Source organism: Bombina bombina, chromosome 2, assembly GCF_027579735.1.
Source record: "Bombina bombina isolate aBomBom1 chromosome 2, aBomBom1.pri, whole genome shotgun sequence".
NCBI classification, from domain to species: Eukaryota; Metazoa; Chordata; class Amphibia; order Anura; family Bombinatoridae; genus Bombina; species Bombina bombina.
Window position 1 is genome coordinate 1,417,027,597 of NC_069500.1, and position 19,930 is coordinate 1,417,047,526.

The following is a 19,930-nucleotide window of genomic DNA, read 5'->3' on the forward strand; positions in this document are numbered from 1 at the left end:
AATCTTATCCAATCCGTGTGGAGTATGATGAGTGCGCGCACTTTTTGAAAAAGTTGTCTGTTGGTTTCCCGTCTCCTACCGCATCTATCTGTGTTCAGAATTGGTTCTGGGAGTGGGATCTGACAAAAATCTCCTACCAATTCAGTTTGCACCTTTTATGTTAGTGCAATGCTGATAATGGTCCTGGGAGATCTGTAATGACGAGTCTTTGGGTCTGGGAGCTGAGTAGTATGATCTACGCGTTTCAGCTAAAAATAGCCTTTATCAAGATCCCATTAAAAATACAAGTGTGGAGGTTTAATTTATTTTCATATTAAATATATTCTCTAGTTAAATGTATTATTTATTATTTTTACATAATAACTGTATGGTGTAAGATTAGAGTCCAACTGATCAGAAAACACATTATCAACATGAAGTAGGAAATCCCCTTGAGCAATAATAACAATGTTTTCATTATACTAGTTCACATATTGGTTTTCAAATTGATTATATGTTTACTTTGAAATATTCATATCGCCTATATCTTATGCATAGCCAATCTATTGGTAGAAATGATGCATGTCACATTAACAGAATACAAATAGGGCCATCCGAGATACCTCTTAGGTGTTAGGCTTCCATATATGATTTGTGACAGGAGATATTAGGGTTTGAAGTTTAGAATCATGCGGCTAGATTAGAGTTTTGCGTTAGAGGCTATGCGGTTCTAACGAGCAGTTTTGTCTCACCGCTCACTTACCTACAGCGCTGGTATTACTGATTTTTACAAACCCGGCGTTAAAAGACAAGAAGTGAGCGTTGAGCAAAATTTTGCTCATTACCGCACTCCAATACCAGCGCTGCTTAAGTCAGTGGTGAGCTGGTCGTACGTGCTTGTGCACGATTTCCCCATAGGAATCAACGGGGAGAGCCGGCTGAGAAAAAGTCTAACACCTGCCAAAAAGCAGAGTAAAACTCAGTAACGCAACCCCATTGATTCATATGGGGAAATAAAATTTATGTCTACACCTAACACCCTAACATGAACCACGAGTATAAACACCCCTAATCTTACACTTATTAACCCCTAATCTGCCCTCCCCAACATCGCCGACACCTGCATTATATTTATTAACCCCTAATCTGCCGCTCCGGACACCGCCGCCACCTACATTATACTTATGAACCCCTAATCTGCTGTCCCCAACATCGCCGCCACCTACATTATATTTATTAACCCCTAATCTGCCGCCCCCAATGTCGCCGCCACCTACCTACACTTATTAACCCCTAATCTGCTGCCCCAATGTCACCACCACTATAATAAACATATTAACCCCTAAACCGCCGCACTCCTGCCTCGCAAACATTAGTTAAATATTATTAACCCCTAATCTGCTGTCCCTAACATCGCCGACACCTACCTACATTTTTAACCCCTAATCTGCCGTCCCCAATGTCGCCGCCACTATACTAAATATATTAACCCCTAAACGTAAGTCTAACCCTAACCCTAACACCCCCTAACTTAAATATAATTTAAATAAATTTAAATAAAATTACTATCATTAACTACATTATTCCTACTTAAAACTAAATACTTACCAATAAAATAAACCCTAAACTAGCTACAATATAACTAATAGTTACATTTTAGCTAGCTTAGGGTTTATTTTTATTTTACAGGCAAGTATGTATTTATTTTAACTAGGTACAATAATTATTAAATAATTATTAACTATTTAATAACTACCTAGCTAAAATAAATACAAAAGTACCTGTAAAATAAAACCTAACCTAAGTTACAATAACACCTAACACTACACTATAATTAAATAAATTAACTAAATTAAATACAATTACCTAAATTAAATTAAATTAGCTAAAGTACAAAAAAAACAAAACACTAAATTACAGAAAATAAACAAATTACAGATATTTAAACTAATTACACCTAATCTAATAGCCCTATCAAAATAAAAAAAGCCCCCCAAAAAATAACCCCCCCTAGCCTAAACTAAACTACAAATAGCCCTTGAAAGGGCCTTTTGCGGGGCATTGCCCCAAAGTAATCAGCTCTTTTACCTGTAAAAAAAAATACAAACAACCCCCCAGACAGTAAAACCCACCACCCACACAAACAACCCCCCAAATAAAATACTATCTAAAAAAACCTAAGCTCCCCATTGCCCTGAAAAGGGCATTTGGATGGGCATTGCCCTTAAAAGGGCAGTTAGCTCTTTTGCAGGCCCAAACCCTAACCTAAAAATAAAACCCACCCAATACACCCTTAAAAAAACCTAACACTAACCCCCTGAAGATCGACTTACAGTTCTAAAGACCGGACATCCATCCTCAAGGAAGCGGCAGAAGTCTTCATCCAACCGGGTCGAAGTCCTCAACGAAGCCGGGAGAAATCTTCATCCAAGCCGGGCAAAGTGGTCCTCCAGACGGGCAGAAGTCTTCATCCAGACGGCATCTTCTGTCTTCAGCCATCCGATGCGGAGCGGGTCCATCTTCAAGACATCCGACGCGGAGCATCCTCTTCATCCGAAGACTACCCGACGAATGAAGGTTCCTTTAAGTGACGTCATCCAAGATGGCATCCCTTAGATTCCGATTGGCTGATAGAATTCTATCAGCCAATGGAATTAAGGTCAATGTGAGGTCAATTCTATTGGCTGATCCAATCAGCCAATCGGATTGAACTTCAATCTGATTGACTGATTAAATCAACCAATCTGATTTTTCCTACCTTAATTCCGATTGGCTGATAGAATCCTATCAGCCAATCGGAATTCGAGGGACGCCATCTTGGATGACGTCATTTAAAGGAACCGTCATTTGTCAAGTAGTCGTCGTGCTGGAAGGATGCTCCGCGCCGGATGTCTTTGAAGATGGAGTCGCTCCTCGTCGAATGGAAGAAGATAGAAGATGCTGCCCCGCAAAAATTTGTAATTTAGTATAGGGTAAGGCATTTTATTATTTTGGGGGGCTTTTTTATTTTATTAGGGGGCTTAGATTAGGTGTAATTAGTTTAAACTTCTTGTAATTTTTTTTTTCTGTAATTTAGTGTTTGTTTGTTTTTTGTACTATAGTTTATTTAATTGTATTTTATTTTAGCTAATTGTAGTTAATTAATTTAATTTAATTTATTTATTGATAGTGTAGTGTTAGGTGTATTTGTAACTTAGGTTAGGATTTATTTTACAGGTAATTTTGTAATTATTTTAACTAGGTAGCTATTAAATAGTTATTAACTATTTAATAGCTATTGTACCTAGTTAAAATAAATACAAAGTTGCCTGTAAAATAAAAATAAATCCTAAAATAGCTACAATGTAATTATTAATTATATTGTAGCCATCTTAGGTTTTATTTTATAGGTAAGTATTTAGTTTTAAATAGGAATAATTTAGTTAATAATAGTAATATTATTTAGATTTATTTAAATAATAATTAAGTTAGGGGGGTGTTAGGGTTAGACTTAGGTTTAGGGGTTAATAAATTTAATATAGTGGTGGCGACGTTGGGGGCGGGAGATTAGGGGTAAATAAATTTAATGTAGGTGGCAGCGGTGTAGGGGGGTCAGATTAGGGGTTAATAAATTTAATGTAGGTGGTGGCAGGGTCCGGGAGCGGCGGTTTAGGGGTTAAACACTTTATTTAGGTGCGACGGGGTCCGGAAGCGGCGGTTTAGGGGTTAATATATATAATGTAGGTGGCGGTGGGCTCCGGGAGCGGCGGTTTAGGGGTTAATACACTTTATTAGTTATTGCGGTGGGGGATTGCGGTTGACAGGTAGATAGACATTGCGCATGCCTTAGGTGTTAGGTTTTTTTTGCAGGCATTTTAGTGAGTTACGGTGCTCCCATACTCAGCGCAAGGCCTGCTACAGTTGCATTTTATGGCGAGGTGAAAATGGAGTAAGATTTCTCCATTTTCGCCACGTAAAGGCCTTGCGCTGGATATTGGATACCGACTTACGACGCGGTCCCATGTTAGCCTATGGGAGTAAAAATTGCGGGCGACGGGTGAAATATACGGGCGGAACTTGTATGCTACGCCGTATGTGATACCAAAACAACGCAAAAATCGGCGGCGCCGGCTTTTGCGGGCGACGCTGCATATCAGATCGGGCCCCTGATTTACAATTAGAACTGATAATTGGATTTAACTTAACCAATCATAGCCCTGAATTCTGTTTCTAGGCAGAATGTATCTACGGTATTGGCATTCACTACCTCTTTGGGCAAAGAGTTACACAGTTTGATTGCTCCTACATTGAAAACATGTTTATGTTGCTTTAGATTAAACCTCCTTTCCTTTAGACATAAATTGTGACCATTTTTCACACACAACTGCCTTTGAATAAACAGGGCTTCTGCCAACTCTGTATATGGACCTTGAATATGTTTATATAAAGTAATCATGTCACCTCTCAAGCAACTTTCTTTTATAGAGAAAACAGACCTAAAATGGCATCTGTCTCCCAGTACAGACACTGTCCCAAAATTACATATTTAAAAGAATAAGAAAGAGAATGATTTATATGGAGCAAGACCAGGGTACTGTGTGTGTAAATTATAGTTAATATGTAACTCTCCTGTTTTCATTTTAAAAAGAGATCGTTATAGTAATAACAAATATACGTTTCTCACTGAAGCGATACGTAAAGTGACACTGTGTAGCTTTAAAACATACAGAGTTGTAATTCTTGTTCTGGACATTAAGGGCCCATCAGTAATTAGCCAGCATGGTGAATGGGTTGTTAGAAGGTATATTCATTAGTAATAGCGGTAAAGATCAAGGGCCACTTGTAAGGACCAGAATCTCAGGGGTCCCCTGTACCTCTGGGACTCACTCTTTAGCTGCCTGGGGCCAACATTTCAACCAGTGATTTGTGATGCAGCTGCTTACTCGTGTACTCACTACTTATTTATCTTTATTTGCTTTTTTCTATATTTCTGAGTCTGTTTAGCAAATCTACTGAGTTAGTAATTTGTGCGCACCGCTCTCATATAATGTTTGTGTTCATATGACAGGGGCCCCCCACGGAGAGGCTGTCACTGCTGTATGGCTACAGAATGGGCGGATCAGGCGGTCACTTGGTCCTCTAGAAAAGGTAAGTGTCACATTTATCCAATGTACTCCTTTTCCAGGTTTACTGTTTTCACACACAATTGCAATTATACACGCACATATCTAAATATACACACAAACACAAATGCAAACATACTAACTTACACACACACACATGCAAACATACACACACACACACATATCCAAATATACACACAAACACAAATGCAAACATACTCACATACACACACATGCAAACTTACACACGTATACACACATATCCAAATATACACACAAACACAAATGTAAACATATTCACATACACACACACACACACACAAACATGCAAACATACACACGTATACACACATATCCAAATATACACACAAACACAAATGCAAACATACACACATGCAAACATACACATGTATACACACATATCCAAATATACACACAAACACAAATGCAAACATACTCACATACACACACACACACACATGCAAACATACACAAGTATACACACATATCCAAATATACACACAAACATAAATGCAAACATACTCACTTACACACATGCAAACATACACACGTATAAGCACATATCCAAATATACACACAAACACAAATGCAAACATACTCACATACACACACACATGCAAACATACACACGTATACACACATATCCAAATATACACACAAACACAAATGCAAACATTCTCACATACACACACACATATGCAAACATACACACATACATACACACACACATGCAAACATACACACGTATACACACATATCCAAATATGCACACATACATACACACACACATGCAAACATACACACGTATATATATATACAGACACACAGACACACACAAATACATGCAATATATACACATCTATACACACATGTTGGCATACACACACACACACACATATATATATATATATATATATATATATATATATATATATGTATATATACACAGTATATACATAAACACAGATGCAAATATACACACATGCAAACATACTTACATACACACATGCAAACATATATACAGACACACACATACTGTACATGCAAATATATACACACACACGTGCAAACATACACACACACATGTAATATACACACACATATATATATATATATATATATATATATATATGCAAATATACACACACAAATATATATATATATATATATATATATATATATATATATAGTAAATGTCCGTAGGGCACTGCACACACTTTCAATAGACCCAAATGCCCGGGGTGCTTTCAAGAGCAAACATACAAGTAGAAAATAAGAGCGTTGTTAGCCCCGTCCTCAGACCATGGTGCGCTCTTATTTTCTACTTGTATATATATATATATATATATATATATATATACACACATACACATGCAAATATGCACACATGTATACACACACAAACATGTAAATATATGCACACATATACACACACACATGCAAACATACACACACACATGCAAACATACACACATATATACACACACACACATATATATATATATATATATATACATACACACACACACTGGTACACATACATGCAAATATACACATGTATGTGTGTGTGTGTGTATAATATATATATATATATATATACACACACACGCAGACAAACATACTCTCACATGTGAACATACGTACACATACACGTACACACACTGATACACATACATTCACGCATGTGAACATACATAAACACACATACTAATACACATACACACACTCACAAACACACTGACACACATACATGCAAATATACACACATATACACATAAATGCATATATGTGAACATACACAGATACACATACCAACACACACATAAATTCACACACATATACATAAACATGCACGCACACATATACATACACATGCAGACACAGACACACATATACATACACATGCACGCGCACACACACACATACACGCACACATATACATACACATGCATGCACACGCACACATATACACACATACACATGCACGCACACATATACATACACATGCATGCACACGCACACATATACATACACATGGACGCACACACATATACATATACATGCACGCACACACACACACACACACACATATACATACAAATGCACGCACACACACAATACATATACATGCACGCACACACACACAATACATAAACATGCACGCACACACACATATACATACACATGCACGTACACACACACACATATACATACACATGCACGCACACACACACATATACATAGACATACACATGCACGCACACACACACATACACATGCACGGAAACACACACACACACATATACATACACATGCACGCACACACACACACATATACATACACATGCACACACACACATATACATACACATGCACACACACACATATACATACACATGCACGCACACACACACAAATACATACACATACACGCACACACACAAATACATACACATGCACACACACATATACATACACATGCACGCAAACACACACACACATATACATACACATACACGCACACACACATATACATACACATGCACACACACACATATACATACACATGCACGCACACACACACATATACATGCACATGCACACACACACACACATATACATACACATGCACGCACACACACACATATACATTCACATGCACGCACACACACATATACATGCACGCACACACACATATACATACACATGCACGCAAACACACACACACATATACATACACATACACGCACACACACATATACATACACATGCACACACACACATATACATACACATGCACGCACACACACACATATACATGCACATGCACACACACACACACACATATACATACACATACACATGCACGCACACACACACATATACATTCACATGCATGCACACACACATATACATGCACGCACACACATATACATACAAATGCACGCAAACACACACACACACATATATACATACACATGCACGCACACACACATATACATACACATGCACGCACACACACACGCATATACATGCGAATGCACGCACACACACACACATATACATACACATGCACACACACACACATATACATACACATGCACGCACACACACACACATATACATGCACATACACACACATATACATACACATGCACGCACACACACATATACATACACATGCACGCACACACACATATACATGCACGCACAGACACACACACATGTACATATATATGCACTCACACACACCCATATACATACACATGCATGCACACACACAAAAGGTAATGAATGTTATCTTTCTGGGGCATAATTGTATGACTCTTTAAGATGTAAGGTGTTGATGCTGTGTACATAGATTTGCAGAGGAACTAGTTTTTCTTTTTTCTGCATGTTATTTTATGTTTAGTTATAAATATATAAATCCTATTATATCCCTCCTGGGCAGTAGCTGTCCATATACACTATCCTGGGGATCTCTTAAAGTGATAGTTTGTGTTCGCTTGCTGCAGTAACGCCTCTCATATATTTGTGCATAGAAGGATCTGACACTACTCAAAACAACTGATTCTGGTGACTTTAATAAGAGCTCCAGCTCTAATAATCTGTATTACGTGTTTGCAGACTTAGGGCTTTACATCTCCAGAATTGTGGCTCTAACTCAATGTAACCAAACACTGGGTCTGCAGTGATAAAGTCCAAAAGAAGCGCCTTCTATTCCACAGGTGATTTAACATGACACATTAGTGAGCTAGCTGTAACAAATACTGTGAGTAATTATTTTACTTTGCAGAAGTGAAGACAGTTGTAGTATAGTGTCTTGTGTCTCTGGGTGAGATTGTCATAACCCATCTCCAGTGGTCATCCAGTGAGCTACTAAACACTCCTCCTAGGCTTTGCACCTCCAGCCCCCAAGGAACCATATCAGATAGAAATGATTTCCCTGCTTGACTACTCCTAAGACAGTTACAATTTAGTTAAAGGACCAGTCAACACAGTAGATTTGCATAATCAACAAATGCAAGATAACAAGACAATGCAATAGCACTTAGTCTGAACTTCAAATGAGTAGTAGATTTTTTTCTGACAATTTTAAAAGTTATGTCTTTTTCCACTCCCCCTGTACCATGTGACAGTCATCAGCCAATCACAAATGCATACACGTACCATGTGACAGCCACCAGCCATTCACAAATGCATACACACTTATTCTTGCACATGCTCAGAAGGAGCTGGTGATTCAAAAAGTTTAAATATAAAAAGACTGTGCACATTTAGTTAATGGAAGTAAATTGGAAAGTTGTTTAAAATGGCTGCTCTATCTGAATAATGAAAGTTTAATTTTGATTGAGTGTTCCTTTAATGTAGGAACATACATAAAGGCCGACCAGTCTGTGTTTGTTGAGGACTGTAACTTAGAAACAACAGGGACGCTGTGCTCTTTGGTACCTTAAAGGGAAATGGAGGTGTGACAGTAAAATGACACTAAACACTTCTTCCAAAATGTGCTTGTCCCATTTTCTCTAGGAGGCCAATAAGTGAATTCTGCAACCTGCAAATGCTGCCAGTAAAATGGCTGATTGATGCAATTTGTAGCATTTTGAGGTTAAATAAATCCCAGCATTAAAGGGACATGAAACCTATTTTTCTTTCTTTCATGATTTAGAAAGAGCATGCAATTTTAAACAACTTTCCAAAGTACTTCTAGTATCTTATTGGCTTCATTCTCTTGATATAATTGTTGAAAAGCATATTTAAAAGGGCTTAGTAGTTGCTGATTGGTGGCTACACATAGATGCATTGTGTGATTGGCTCACCCATGTGCATTGCTATTTCTTCAAAAAAGGATCTATAAATAATGAAGCAAATTAGATAATAGAAGTAAATTGGAATGTTGTTTAAAATTGTATTCTCTATCTGAATCGTAAAAGAAAGATGTTGGGTTTCATGTCCTTTTAAAGCTATACGGCTAGATTTAGAGTTCTGCGTTAGCCCTCAAAAGCAGGGTTAAGGGGTCCTAACGCTGCTTTTTATCTAACGCTGGTATTAAGAGTCAGCCAGGAAAGGGCCTACCGCTCACTTTCTTTCCGCGACTCGAGGCTACCGCAGATCCCCTTACGTCAATTGCGTATCCTATATTTTCCATGGGATTTGCCTAATGCTGGTATTTAGAGTCTTGGAAGAAGTGAGCGTTAGACCCTCTACCGACAAGACTCCAGCCGCAAAAAAAAGTCAGTAGTTAAGAGCTTTATGGGCTAACGCCGGAACATAAAGCTCTTAACTACTGTGCTACAAAGTACACTAACACCCATAAACTACCTATGTACCCCTAAACCAAGGCCCCACCACATCGCCAACCCTCTAATAAAAATTTTTAACCCCTAATCTGCTGACCGGACACCGCCGCCACCTACATTATAGCTAGGAACCCCTAATCTACTGCCCCTAACATCGCCGACACCTATATTATTTTTAATACTCCCTAATCTGCCCCCCCCAACGTCGCCGCCACCTTACCTACACTTATTAACCCCTAATCTGCCGACCGGACCTCGCCGCCATTATAATAAATGTATTAATCCCTAAACCGCCGCACTCCCGCCTCGCAAACACTATCATAAAGTTTATTAACCCCTAATCTGCCCTCCCTAACATCGCCGCCACCTACCTACAATTATTAACCCGTAATCTCCCGCCCGCAACGTCGCTGCTACTATAATAAAGTTATTAACCCCTAAACCTAACTCTAACCCTAACACCCCCCTAAGTTAAATATAATTTAAATTAAACGAAATAATATTCCTATAATTAAATAAATTATTCCTATTTAAAACTAAATACTTACCTATAAAATAAACCCTAATATAGCTACAATATAATTAATATTTACATTGTAGCTATTTTAGGATTTATATTTATTTTACAGGCAACTTTGTATTTATTTTAAAGTGAATGTACATTTTTTTACATCAGCTGCCTCCTAATTACTGTTTTACCCATCAGTATCATAACTGCTATGTTTATTTTTTTAGAAAAATTAAGATTGTTTATATATTTGAATTACTTACTTTTTTCCACTTTATATCTTCCTCCTCCCACCCGGCACTTCCTTGTTCTTCACATGTGACGTATAGAGCAGTCCCAACCGCTCTATACGTATGTGTGAAGCGCGCACCCATTCAGCTTTTTTTTCTGAGCATGCGCATAATTTCAGTGATGCCTCCTCATTCATGCCTAATCTCGATCCTAAAACCAGATACCCATCAATTATTAAATTCATTAATTCAAACGAAACATGAATTACACCCATCTTTGCTCTTTAGCCTAAATAATTGCTCACATATAATTTTTTGCAGAAGCGCATGCGCGTTCTATGAACACGCATTGCTTCTGGTATAGGATAACATTTTCAAACGCATGCGCTGAAGAAGCGCATGACGTATCGAAAAAGGGTTTGAACCCCCTGGGGGGGAAACGCGGATTAGCTAGAGTAGCTGTCATTCATTCCAATAATGAGGGACAACATGGCGGGCGGAGGCAGCGCGGCATAAAAATAGAGTTTAAAAGGTATAATTTTGGATTTATTGCTAAGCTTGTTAAAAATCGATGAATTAAACTCCCCCTTATTTGAATAGCTTAACAATATTGCATTAAGCAATAGGGGTGACTTTACATTCACTTTAACTAGGTACAATAGCTATTAAATAGTTAATAACTATTTAATAGCTACCTAGTTAAAATAACTACAAAATTACCTGTAAAATAAATCCTAACCTAAGTTACAAATACACCTAACACTACACTATCATTAAATTAATTAAATAAATTAACTACAATTAGCTAAACTAAAATACAATTAAATAAACTAATCTATAATGCAAAAAAAACAAACACTAAATTACAAAAAATAATAAAAAATTACAAGAAGTTTAAACTAATTACACCTAATCTAAGCCCCCTAATAAAATAAAAAATCCCCCCAAAATAAAAAAATGCCCTACCCTATTCTAAATTACAAAAGTAATCAGCTCTTTTACCAGCCCTTAAAAGGGCTTTTTGCGGGGAATTGCCCCAAAGTAATCAGCTCTTTTACCTTTAAAAAAAATACAACCCCCCCCAACATTAAAACCCACCACCCACACACCCCTACTCTAACCCACCCAAACCCCCCTTAAAAAAACCTAACGCTAACCCCCTGAAGATCTCCCTACCTTGAGTCGTCTTCACTCAGCCGAACCGAATTCTTCATCCAAGGTGCGCAGAGGAGGTCCTTCATCCGGTAAAAGTCTTCATCCAGGCGGCATCTTTAATCTTCATCCATCCGGAGTGTAGCGGAGCCATCCTCTTCAACCGACGACTGAACGACGAATGAAGGTTCCTTTAAGGGACATCATCCAATATGGCGTCCCTTCAATTTCGATTGGCTGATAGGATTCTATCAGCCAATCGGAATTAAGGTAGGAAAAATCTGATTGGCTGATCCAATCAGCCAATCAGATTGAAGTTCAATCCGATTGGCTGATCCAATCAGCCAATCGTATTGAGCTCGCATTCTATTGGCTGATTGGAACAGCCAATAGAATGTGAGCTCAATACGATTGGCTGATTGGATCAGCAAATCGGATTGAATTTCAATCTGATTGGTTGATTGCACCTTAATTCCGATTGGCTGATAGAATCCTATCAGCCAATCGGAATTGAAGGGACGCCATCTTGGATGATGTCACTTAAAGGTACCGTCATTGTGTTCGAAGACTCCGGATGAAGAGGATGGCTCCGCATCGGCTCCTTGGAAGATGGCTCCGCTCTGCTCCGGATGGATGAAGATTGAAGCCGCCGCCTGGATGAAGACTTCTACCGGATGAAGGACCTCCTCTGCGCACCTTGGATGAAGAATTCGGCTCGGCTGAGTGAAGACGACTCAAGGTAGGGAGATCTTCAGGGGGTTAGCGTTAGGTTTTTTTAAGGGGGGTTTGGGTGGGTTAGAGTAGGGGTATGTGGGTGGTGGGTTTTAATGTTGGGGGGGTTGTATTTTTTTTTACAGGTAAAAGAGCTGATTACTTTGGGGCAATGCCCTGCAAAAAGCCCTTTTAAGGGATGGTAAAAGAGCTGATTACTTTTGTAATTTAGAATAAGGTAGGGCATTTTTTTATTTTGGGGCTTTTTTATTTTATTAGGGGGCTTAGATTAGGTGTAATTAGTTCTTGTAATTTTTTATTATTTTTTGTAATTTAGTGTTTGTTTGTTTTTGTATTATAGATTAGTTTATTTAATTGCATTTTAGTTTAGCTAATTGTAGTTAATTTATTTATTTAATTTAATGATAGTGTAGTGTTAGGTGTATTTGTAACTTAGGTTAGGATTTATTTTACAGGTAATTTTGTAGTTATTTTAACTAGGTAGCTATTAAAAAGTTATTAACTATTTAATAGCTATTGTACCTAGTTAAAATAAATAAAAAGTTGCCTGTAAAATAAATATAAATCGAGATTAGGCATGAATGAGGAGGCATCACTGAAATTATGCGCATGCTCAGAAAAAAAAGCTGAATGGGTGCGCGCTTCACACATACGTATAGAGCGGTTGGGACTGCTCTATACGTCACATGTGAAGAACAAGGAAGTGCCGGGTGGGAGGAGGAAGATATAAAGTGGAAAAAAGTAAGTAATTCAAATATATAAACAATCTTAATTTTTCTAAAAAAATAAACATAGCAGTTATGATACTGATGGGTAAAACAGTAATTAGGAGGCAGCTGATGTAAAAAAATGTACATTCACTTTAAAATAAATACAAAGTTGCCTGTAAAATAAATATAAATCCTAAAATAGCTACAATGTAAATATTAATTATATTGTAGCTATATTAGGGTTTATTTTATAGGTAAGTATTTAGTTTTAAATAGGAATAATTTATTTAATTATAGGAATATTATTTAGTTTAATTAAAATTATATTTAACTTAGGGGGGTGTTAGGGTTAGGGTTAGAGTTAGGTTTATGGGTTAATAACTTTATTATAGTAGCGGCGATGTTGCGGGCGGGAGATTAGGGGTTAATAATTGTAGGTAGGTGGCGGCGATGTTAGGGAGGGTAGCGGCGATGTTGCGGGCGGGAGATTAGGGGTTAATAATTGTAGGTATGTGGCGGCAATGTTAGGGAGGGCAGATTCGGGGTTAATACAATTTATTATAGAGTTTGCGAAGCGGGAGTGCGGCGGTTTAGGGGTTAATACATTTATTATAGTGGCGGCGAGGTCCGGTCGGCAGATTAGGGGTTAATAAGTGTAGGTAGGTGGCGGCAACGTTGGGGGGGGCAGATTAGGGGTTAATAAATATAATATAGGTGTCGGCGATGTTAGGGGCAGTAGATTAGGGGTTCATAGCTATAATGTAGGTGGCGGCGGTGTCCGGAGCGGCAGATTAGGGGTTAATAGTATAATGCAGGTGTCAGCGATAGCGGGGGCGGCAGATTAGGGGTTAATAAGTGTAAGGTTAGGGGTGTTTAGACTCGGGGTTCATGTTAGGGTGTTAGGTGCAGACTTAGAGAGTGTTTCCCCATAGGAAACAATGGGGCTGCGCTAGGAGCTGAACGCTGCTTTTTTGCAGGTGTTAGTTTTTTTTGCAGCCAGCTCAGCCCCATTGTTTCCTATGGGGATATCGTGCATGAGCACGTTTTTCCAGCTTACCGCTACCGTAAGCAACGCTGGTATTGAGGTTTGAAGTGGAGCTAAATTATGCTCAACGCTCCCTTTTCTGAGCCTAACGCAGCCACTCAGACAACTCGTAATACCAGCGTTGTCTTAAGGGTGCACTGGAAAAAAAGCAGCGTTAGCACCGCGGGTCTTTACCGACAAAACTCTAAATCTAGCCGATAGTTAGCAAGGCACACCAGTGAAAAAGTAACATGCTCTAATAAATAAGGCTACTTTATTTATGTACAAGGATATCCCCTCCATATATCAGTAACAATGGCTAATAATACTGCTGTGTATGTAGTGTCTCACCCTATAAGATATGCCTTAAGCAAACGGCCTCTAGTCCTGCACGTGAGGAGGATCGGACAAACACAGCCCTAAGTCAGGACCATTGCAGGACAAATGACACTGCTGACAATAATGACAGAGAGAACACTTCCTCACATCTGTCTTTGGTCACTACACTTCCCTGTACAGATAACACAGCCCTTCCTGCCTCCATCTGTGCGGAGAACATCTGTTTACTGATGTCTTCTGGCAAAAGCAATGTACAGCAAACATCTGGTTAATTCTTACGTAATCAGTAAACTAAAGCAACACAAATTGTGCAGATTCATTTGTTGTACCTAAGTGAGGGCATACAATCTTCTAGTGCTTAAAGGGACATAAAACCCAAATGTTTTAATTCATGATTTAGGTAGAACAGACAATTGTAAACATTTTTCCAATTTACTTCTATTATCAAATTTGCTTAATTATCTTGTTATCATTTGTTGAAGGAGCAGCAATGCACTAATGGTTTCTAACTGAACACATGGGTGAGCCAATGACTATTGGTATGTATATACAGCCACCAATCAGCAGCTAGAACCTAGGTTCTTTGCTGCTTCTGAGCTTTCCCAGATAAACCTTTCAGCAAAGATAACAAGAGAAGGAAGCAAATTAAACAATAGAAGTAAATTGGAAAGTTGTTTAAAATGATCTGCTCTGTCTGAATCATAAAATAAAAATGTTGGGTTTCATGTCCCTTTAATAAACTCACTTTTTGTTTTCATGAATCTGAAGGTTTGTCCGTACTCACCAATAGCGGTTAGACTCTCCCTATACAGCAGCACCAGACTATTTAAAGGACCACTGAATGCAGTAGAATTACATAGTTATCAAGCGCATAATAAAAAGACAATGCAATAACACCTACTCTGAATTTCAAATAAGCAGTGGGTTGTTTTCAGACAAATTTATTTTTTCTCCCATTTTCTGGCCCTATCACGTGACTGACATCAGCCAATCGCAGACTAGAATACATATATCCTGTGAGCTTGTGCAGATGCTCAGTTCCTCAGAAAGTGTGCATATAAAAAGACTGTGCAAAATGTGAGAATGGAAGTAAATTGGAAAGTGTCTTAAAACTGCTGCTCTGTCTGAATCATAAAAGTTTATTTTGACTTGAGTGTCCCTTTAACATGTTTATGTGGTGTCAATTTTTATTCATGATAGAAATCTTTTTTTTTATGTGTCAGTAGAAAAGACGTCCAATCTGTTGTCTTCCTCTCAGCTCACACAGTGCCCACTTCACCCAATTGCATCACTGTTTTTTTTCCGTCTCTCTACCCTAACCCAAGCTCTTAACCAACACACCAACCCCTGCCTTAACCCCTCGCACATTTCATTCCCATTTCAACCATTCACCTATAACACAGATCTTGCAAATTCCTTCCCTCGACCCCTCCTCAACCTCCTTAGTCAAAACTGTCACACTGCACCTGCCCTGTGAATCTCATTTCCAGAATCTGACAGACTCATTTTTCAAAAGTTTCTCAAAATCTGTATATTCACAGAAGCGTACTGGCCAGCTCTAACTCACACTCACACTAGCTCCTTGTTATAGCACTCCCTACAGCTCACTCTCAAATCTATCACCCCCTCTTGGTCCCGGATGGGGACACTTGTGAATTCTTTCCTGGCATGGCATAAACTATGTGATGAATTAAATATTAAGTGGAAATCTTCCAGATACCTCCCAATTTGTGGAAACCCAAATTTCCCTAGTGGAATTTCCTCTAGAACTTTCAAGGACTGGTCCAATAAAGGCCTGCAAGATGTGATTCAAATTAGGGATGATACTTAGATATAGCTAAGTCATTTACGGATTTACAAAAAGAGTTTATAATACATAAACATAGTTTTTTTGCTTATTTACAATTGAGATACATGTATGGGAAATTATGGGAGGACAATAAATCAGACTGAAAGTTAGGAGATATTAATTCAGCAATCAATGTATACAAACAGGGTAACATGTCCATCTCTTTTATGTATAATTTGTTACTTAATAAGGCTGGTCAGAGACGTCTAGATGAGTTATTAAAGAAATGGAAAATAAATTTCCCTTTTATCTCTATTGAAGAGATTGAGGATAGTTTTAGGTTAGTCCAAAAAGCAACCACTATAATTTCGTGGAGAGAATCTCACTGCAAACTTCTTAATAAATGGTATTGAGCTGATAATAATATTTGCCTGAAATTTAGTAATCTGAATGCAGATATTATGCATTGTTTTTGGAGTTGCCCGAAAATCAAACAATTTTGGAATAAGGTAAACTTGTGGTTATCCTTAAAGGGACCCTAAACACTTGTCATTAGGGTTTGTTTGGTTTTTTTTAGTCATAATGCTGTTTTAGTTTTTAAAATGCATATCACTTTTTTGTTTTATTATAGTTGTACCTATTTGTTTGTTTTTTACATTTACTTGCGCTTTGTAACCTATCCGTGCAGACATGGTGAAAGTGATGTTCTCAAATGTGGAAGTCTGTGCTTATTGCTGTGAGCGCGCACGCATGTAGACATCGCGCTCACAGCATAAGTAAAAAACTACTGCTGCTATAAAGTTTGCAGCAATTATCTTTAGCTTTTTTCCCCTCTAGAATAGATTTTGAAGCGGCATCAGCTATTGATTATATTTGTTATTTCAAGTTGTCCTGTGCCGGCTCTAAATGACATCAATGAGGTGCGTGTGCACTGTGGTGGGCCATTTGTGACCCATTGAGTCGTCAATTCCCCGGCTTAACAACTAACCTTTATAACATACTTAAATAAAATAAAGACAGAGACTTAGATTTGGATAAAGATCTGGCCACAGCCTGTTTATTAAATAACACATAACTTTAAATAACACTTATAAATTAACCATTGTTAAAACACAATAACCTGATGAAAAAACAGTAATCATTCTCATTTCCATTTTCTTGCTAGCACCAATATAGTGTATAATCCATTTTACAATCCACCATTTTTTATTTATTGACCAGGCCGTCTTTATTTCCTCTGGACATGGCAAGGTGCCCAGTCCGTATTTATTTAACTCTTTCTCCAGCTTCAAGGGACCCCGTGCCCAAGTAGCAGCTTACCCAGCTCTCCCACCCCTTGGGGAGGCTACCCAAAAACCCAATTTTTTGCCATGGTCATAAAATTTTGGTGCCTAGCACACCCGCCTTCATGCTGTGACAAAACAGTAACAATTTTAGGGAGGGAGGGAGGGAGGGAGGGAAGCTAAACTGCGCCACTGATCCTCCTTGGTAAGTAACTAAAACTAAACTGGCGCCAAAACTCCCCTTCCTGACACTTCCTATCCTAAGCCATCCCCTAGAGATGACGCGCCTTCCTCCTCCCCCTGGGTCAAGGACCCCTACACCTACGTACCTCCGTTTGCGGGGTCTTTCATTCCTGCAGTGCTTTATTGAGGGAAGGTGTGGGAAGCTCAGCGTGGAGTGGACACACACAGCCTTGGCAGCCAGTCGATAAGCCCTCTGTGCAAGGTAATTTTGAACCCCACATTATCACACTTGTGATGATTCACAGGCACCACTAGTTAATTAAACTTTACCACCAAGTACTGTCATATATCACACCTCTCTACATTGCTAACTGCATGGAACAGCCTCTTGCCACTTCCTCCAGATGCCTTGGCACCCACTTACCTCTTCCTTATCTCACATTTTCTGCTAACCATCCACAACCAGGTAGTAATACGAAAAAAAACGAACCACCGACATAAATCGGCCCGCGGGTCACATGTTGGACACTAAATGTTGAAAAATACAAAACTTTCCAAAAAACTTGTATAACCTGTAATTACTGAAAAAAATTGCTCAGTACAATGAGGGAAATAACTGGTCACATCAGAAGCTGGGTATGAGGGCAGTATAACTGCAAAGGATTATATTAACCAGTAAAAATGCATTAAATAAATACATATATATTGATATCAGTGAAGAGGACAGAAAATGAGTAACAATGATTGATTTTATCTATCACTTTGTCAGTGAAGGGGTTAATATAATCATTTGCAGTTATACTGCCCTCATACCCAGCTTCTGATGTGACCAGTTATTTCCCTCATTGTACTGAGCAATTTTTTATTTAGTAATTACAGGTTATACAAGTTTTTTGGAAAGTTTTGCATTTTTCAACATTTAGTGTCCAACATGTGGCCCGCGGGCCGATTTATGCCGGCGGTTCGTTTTTTGTCTTTCCATACTACCTGGTTGTGGATGGTTAGCAGAAAATGTGAGATAAGGAAGAGGTAAGTGGGTGCCAAGGCATCTGGAGGAAGTTGCAAGAGGCTGTTCCATGCAGTTAGCAACGTAGAGAGGTGTGATATATGACAGTACTTGGTGGTAAAGTTTAAACAACTAGCGGTGCCTGTGAATCATCACAAGTGTGATAATGTGGGGTTCAAAATTACCTTGCACAGAGGGCTTAGCGACTGGCTGCCAAGGCTGTGTGTGTCCACTCCACGCTGAGCTTCCCACACCTTCCCTCAATAAAGCACTGCAGGAACAAATGGCCAACCACAGTGCACACGCACCTCAATGATATCACCTAGAGCCGGCACAGGACAACTGATTTTGAGCTTTGCGGCATGAGAAACTGAATAACAATAATCACTGAGCACTGACAAGCCGGTCCTCTCACACAGCTGTCATTCAGTGAAAACGGCTGCAATTGAAACAACTAAATCTATGAAGCTCGTTCACAGAGTTAATGAGAACGAGCTTCATAGAAGCGGCAAAGACTTTACTTTGTATGCGCATGCGCGGAAGTGAAGAAGGGAGTGCACATTAAGTCTATA

The 19,930-nt window shown here is 38.7% G+C and overlaps 1 protein-coding gene across 1 annotated transcript in view; it reads left to right on the forward strand.

Annotated features, from left to right (window-relative positions):
• LOC128650429 (disintegrin and metalloproteinase domain-containing protein 33) overlaps positions 1 to 19,930 on the forward strand; it is a 371,794-nt gene that overhangs the window by 51,590 nt on the left and 300,274 nt on the right. The window contains exon 2 of the mRNA XM_053704369.1: positions 5,027 to 5,106. Coding sequence (XP_053560344.1) covers positions 5,027 to 5,106 — 80 coding nt within the window. The remainder of the gene's footprint in view (positions 1 to 5,026; positions 5,107 to 19,930) is intronic.